The 6,340-nt window shown below is 36.8% G+C and overlaps 1 protein-coding gene across 1 annotated transcript in view; it reads left to right on the plus strand.

Moving 5' to 3' along the window:
• The window catches only part of METTL14 (methyltransferase 14, N6-adenosine-methyltransferase subunit), a 53,940-nt gene that overhangs the window by 6,569 nt on the left and 41,031 nt on the right, over nucleotides 1–6,340 (plus strand). The window contains exons 2-4 of the mRNA XM_007952378.2: nucleotides 597–684; nucleotides 2,829–2,909; nucleotides 3,285–3,372. Of these exons, the coding sequence (XP_007950569.1) occupies nucleotides 597–684; nucleotides 2,829–2,909; nucleotides 3,285–3,372 (257 nt within the window). The remainder of the gene's footprint in view (nucleotides 1–596; nucleotides 685–2,828; nucleotides 2,910–3,284; nucleotides 3,373–6,340) is intronic.

Here is a 6,340-nt window from a genome sequence, read left to right on the forward strand (position 1 = left end):
AGTCAGAACAATGGATACATTTCTCATTTAGCCTTACTTTAGTGCAAGAAAAGGCCTGACGTCTTTTCAGTGATTTAAAACCTCCACATTCAGCAGTTGAAGGTGATAGTGATGAAGAGTTTGTTTCAAGTAGAGGGTTGTTTCATTCATTTCAAAGTAAGGGCAGATTTACCTAACATTAAAGGATAATATGAGTTGTTCACAAGTCAGACAGCCTAACCCAGGGACTTAAACTATATTCTAGCTATTTTGATCATCAGTGTGTTCATGAGAGATTAGATTGCTATATAATATGGAATATCTTTTTGCAGTGTATCTCTTACAACAGTTTACTTTGTCATGTGGTTGCTTTCTCATAAAGGTAAAATACAGAATTTAAATTAAACAAGTTATGTGACTTTTTGGATGATTTATAAGCTGGGTAAATGGATTGTCTTTAGTCAGGAACAGACTTGATGGCACCTAACAGCAACAATGATAAAACATTTGCCTTGGTTTTATTTTTTCAGACCTATTATTTAGTAACATTCTGTTAATACACTAATACTTCTTGTATAAGATATATATGTGTGTGATACTTCAGTTTTAATTTTCAGGGCTTCCTATGATACCTCTGCTCCAAATACAAAACGTAAATATCTAGATGAAGGAGAGACAGATGAAGACAAAATGGAAGACTATAAGGCAAGTAGAGAATGGAACAATTTTATTGTCAAGAAAAAAATAAATCCTTACAACAATAGATAATATTCAGGAAAACAAATTATGAGGGAAAGCTGTATTTTAAAATGTGCTGAAATAATTGTCAGTAGTACATGTGTTCTCAGTCAAACTAAAACCTTCATTCATAACTCAAAAATTGTGTGGATTAAATTAGATTCTGTATTTATACTACTTAGCACAATGCCTGGTAATCAATCACTAGTCAATGATAACGTTAAAGAATATAACCAAAACCAAACTCACTGCCGTTGGGTCAGATCCGACTCATAGTGACCCCTCCTTGGGTTTCCGAAACACTATCACTACAGAAGTTGATTGCCCAACCTTCCTTCCAGGGAGTGGCTCATGGGTTTGAACTGCCAACCTTCTGGTTAGCAGTTGTATGTCTTAGGTGCTACGCTACCAGAGCTCCCCTTAAAGACTATGTTGTTGTTGTTGTTGTTATGTGCCGTCGAGTCAGCCCTGACTCATAGCGACCCCTCCTTGGGTTTCCGAGGCAGTATCACTACGGAAGTAGGATTGCCCAACCTTCCTTCCAAGGAGTGGCTGATGGGTTTGAACCACCAGCCATCTGGTGAGCAGTCAAGTGCCTTAGCCACTATGCTACGTAAATGTATTGGAAACATTGGATAACTGGGTCAGATTTCAAGAAGCTACACTACTGTCTCTGAGTTCTATGATTCTGTGTTATCAGTGTAGTACAATTAAAATGTTTTGAGAACTCATGGGCTAGATGGCAAATGTAGAACCATTTATGAAAAAGACCCAAGAAAATACCCAACTTCTGTGCTTCTAATTACAGACTGAAATACTTAGTTAAAAAGAAAATATTGAGGAAGAAAAAGTCTATATCCATTTTTTTCAAGTTAATTGTAGAACTATGGTGCAGTGCCTAAGGCATTTGACTGGTAACGAGACAGGAGTACATAGTTAAGAAGGGCACGGGGCTGGGGTTCACAGGGAAGGGAGAGGAGAATAGATTAGGGTTGAGGATGATAATTGGGGAATGAAACCAAATGTACATGAACTGTTAAATGTAAAACAAATTCTGCTCTGTAAATTTGTACCTAAAGCACAATAATAAATAATGGCATTTTGGCCTTAAAAAAAAACCCCGAAAGGTTGGTGGTTCAAGCCAACTAACACTCCTTGGAAGGAAGATGGACAATCTACTTCTATAAAGATTTACTGCCTTGGAAACCCAGTGGAGTTTGCTATGAGTCAGAATCGACTTGATGGCGGTGGGTTTGGTTTTGGTTTAATTAATAAAGGAGAGAATGCATCTTTTCAGTAAATCTCTAGGAAGTTCAAATCCTTAGGACATGAAATCTCATTAATACTACCTTGTGTGTGTTTTGCATTTTAATATATACTAATGTGTGATTTATATATTTGTAATTCCGTTGGGTTGAACTGTATGTGAGTGCTGATACTCTAACGTTTTTGACTTTTTACAGTAGTTTCTTGGTTCAATCTAATAGAAATAAGTTGCCCCATGGTGGTTATATCTTTCATGTTAGAGCTAAATTTTAGTATTTTTAGTACCCTATATGAGATAATTTTAGATAGTTCAGTCAGCCATACATTAGTAGTTCCAGGAAGCTGTTTATTACTGAAAATATTGAAGAGGCAAGTTTTACTTTATAGTACAAATAATCAGCTTAAAAAGAAACAAAACCAAACTCAACTGCCATCAAGTCAGTTCCACTCATAGCAACCTCTACTTGGGTTTCCAAGGCAGTATCTCTACGGAAGTAGATTGCCCAGTCTTCCTTCCGAGGAATGCCTGGTGGGTTTGAACTGTCAGCCTTCTGGTTAGCAGTCAAATACCTTAGGCACTACTCCAGAGCTCCCATTAAAATATATACAACAAAACTCACAGTCGTCAAGTCAAATGCCTTAGGCAGTATGCCACCAAAGCTTCCTAAGCTAGCTGGATATAATGATAAGAAAGCAACAATGTCAGTGTTTGACTGTAGAAGTATTTTGAAACATTTATTATATCCTAGGGAAATACAATATATTTTAAGTCTTGATTGTGATGTCAAACTTAGAGAAATGGTTCCTATATATAGAATATCTACTTGATCTTTTTTTTCCCCAAGGATGAACTGGAAATGCAACAAGAGGAGGAGAATTTGCCATATGAAGAAGAGATTTACAAAGATTCTAGTACTTTTCTTAAGGTAAATAAATAATTTCCAAATCTTGTAACTCTTTACATTTAAGCTTTGTGCTTGAAAAGATTTTAAAAACCTACTTATTTTTAAGAATTTCCATTTATGCAGAATCATTATTATAAAATAAAGGTCACTTAAAATTATTCATGAACTACACTTGATATTTGGCATTTTAGGTTGAAGTAATGAAATATTAAAGACTATAGCTTCTGAAAAATAAAATTATCTTTATTGTTTTGTTGTTTTCAAATAGCACTAATTTTTTTTTTTAATCTATCTGCTTATAGTTTGTATGACCTCATAATAAAAGCAACATGTACAGAGTTAGTGTATCTGATTTCAGAGTACATGCTATTAATTTAATTTTAACTTTTTCTTTAGGGGACACAGAGCTTAAATCCCCATAATGATTACTGTCAGCATTTTGTAGACACTGGACATAGACCTCAGAATTTCATCAGGGATGTAGGTATGTTGGATTTCTTGGCATTATTATACTCCAGCTAGCTATCAGCTAGCTATTGATTACATCCATATAATTTGTCCATTTTCTAGATTATCTTTTGCAAAATTATTTTTCCCAGTTTGGCTTCCCCTTTCTGTTCTCAGTGATACCAGTACACCTTCATTTTCTACCAAGCCACTGTTGTTGTTTTGTTGGGTGCTGTTGAGTCTGTTCCAACTCGTAACAACCCATGTGACAGTAGAACTGCCTCATTAGGATTTTCTGGGTTGTAATTTTTACAGAAGCAGATTTCTAGGTCTTTCTCCCTCAGAATTGCTTAGTAATTCAAACTGTCAATCTTTTGGTTAGAAGCTGAGCACTTAACTGTTGTGCCACCAGGGGTCCTATCAAGAAGTGCCATTTTTTTGTTTTTCCTGTTCCTTCCCTTCTCTTCACTTTTTCCCTGTTTTCCTTTTTCTTCCTCTATCCTTCTTCCATTTTCTTCTTTTCTTGTGATTTTTTTTTCTGCTTCAGTTTGCTTCTGTGATTATTCATTTTTTTTTAAATGGCTTTATTGAGATGCATACCATACATTTAACCCATTTAAAGTATGCAAAAAAGTGACTTTTCTTTGTTCAACATGTTGACTGGGTTGTGAACAGTTTTTTCTCTCGCCTGAAGAGACTCTGTACTCATTACCAGTCTGTCTTCATTCTCTTTCCTCATCTTCCCCCATTAAGCCATTAAAAAAAACACCAAACTCACTGCCATCGAGTCAGTTCAGCCTCATAGCAACCCCCATTGGGTTTCCAAGGTGGTAAATCTGGAAGTAGATTGCCCCATCTTCCTTCTGTGGAATAGCTGATGGGTTTGAACTGCCAGCCTTCTGGTTAGCAGTCACATGCCTTTGGCACTACGCCACCAGAGCTCCCATTAAGCCATAAGCAACAATAATCTACTTTTGTCTCTATAAATTTACCTGTCCTGGATAGTTCATATAAATGAAATCATATAATATATGGTCTTTTATGACTGGCTTCTTTCACTTAACATGATTTCAAGAGTCATGGATGTAGTTAGTCACAATACTCTCTTTGTTTTTATTGCTGAATAATAGTTCATTGTATGTATACTACATTTTGTTTATCCATACATCCTTTAGGAGCTCTGCTGGCGTAGTGCCTAAGGCATTTGACTACTAACCAGAAGGCTGTTGGTTCAAACCCACCAGCCACTCATCAGAAGGAAGATTGGGCAATCTACTTCTGTAGTGATAGCACTTCGGAAACCCAAGGAGGGGTCGCTGTGAGTCAGGTCCAACTGGACGGCATGTAACAACAACAACAACATGATAATTGTGTGTTTAACTTTTTGAGGAACTGTTCAACTGTTAATCAAAGTGGCTGTACCATTTTACATTCCTACCAGCATGTTTTGAGGGTTTCAACATCTTCACATCTTTACCACTTGTAATTGTCTGTCTTTTTGATTTATAGCCATCTGTCTTAGTTTGCTAGTGCTTCTATAACAGAAATACCACAAGTGGGTGACTTTAAAGAACTGAAATTTATTTTCTCACGATGTAGGAGGCTGGAAGTCTGAAATCAGGGCACCAGCTCCAGGGTAGTTTCTTTCTATCCACTCCGGGAAAAATCTTTGTCATTTTCAGCTTCTCTTGCCTGATTCCTTAGTAATTTTTATGTGGCATTAATCTTTCCTCATTTATATTTACTTGCTTCTGTGCCTAATCTACTTCTGTATCTCAAATGTGATTGGTTTAAGACACACCCGACACTCTGGCCTCATTAACAAAACAATGAAATTCCTATTCCCAAGTGGGAGTACATTCACAGGTATAGAAACCAAAAACAAAACTCATAGCTGTCAAGTCAATTCCAACTCATAGCGACCCTATAGGACAGAGTAGAAGTATCCCATAGGATTTCCAAAGCTGTAATCTTTACGAGAGAGGAGTCTTGGTGGCATTGTGGTTAAGCACTTAATTGCTAACCAGAACAGTCAGTGATTTGAACCCACCAGCCACTCCAAGGGAGAAAGATATGGTGATCTGCTTCCATAATGATTATAGCCTGGGAAACCCTATTGTGTAGTGCAGTTCTCCTCTGTCCTATAGGTTCACTGTGAGTTGGAAACAACTCAGCCACAATGAGTTTGGTTTAGTTTAATCTTAACAGAAGTAGACCATCACAGCTTTCTTTCGTGGAGCAGCTGCTGGATTTGAACTGCCTACCCACAGGTATAGGAATTAGGATTTGCAGCATGAATGTTCGGGTGACTTTTAAAATTCAATCCATAACACCACCCTAGTGAGTGTGAAGTGGTATGTGGTATGTCATCGTGGCTGTGATTTATAGTTTCCTAGCAGATAATGATATTGAGCATCTTTTAAAGTACTTAATGCCTATAAAAAGGAGCTCTGGTAGCATAGTGCCTAAGGCATTTGACTGCTAACCAGAAGGCTGGGGGTTCACACCTATCAGCCACTCCTCAGAACGAAGGTTGGGCAGTCTACTTCTATAGTGACACCACCTTGGAAAACTGAGGAGGAGTAGCTGTGAGTCGGATCCAACTTGATGGCAATGAGTTTGGTTTTTGGTTTTATTGGCTATTATGTCTTTGGGGAAATGTCCAAACCCTTTGCCTATATTTTTATTATTGGTTACTTGTCTTTTTGTCGCTGAATTATAAGAATTTTTTATATATTTTTGAGTACGTTTCTTTTCAGACATACGATTTACAAGTATACTTTCCCAGTCTGTGGGTTGTCTTTTTACTTTCTTGATTACCGTATCATTTGTAGCACAAAAGATTTTAATTTTGATGTAACCCAACTTACCTACTTTTGTTTTGCTGCTTATAAGCAACATTATTCTTTTTTTTTTAAATTAGGATTTGGATGAAGATTTACAGAGTAAATTCACTTTTCATACAGCAGTTCACATATACTTTGTCTCATGTCATTGACCAAAAT

This window comes from Orycteropus afer, unplaced genomic scaffold, assembly GCF_000298275.1.
Source record: "Orycteropus afer afer isolate SDZICR_OR568_19922 unplaced genomic scaffold, OryAfe1.0 scaffold00332, whole genome shotgun sequence".
Classification (NCBI taxonomy): Eukaryota; Metazoa; Chordata; class Mammalia; order Tubulidentata; family Orycteropodidae; genus Orycteropus; species Orycteropus afer.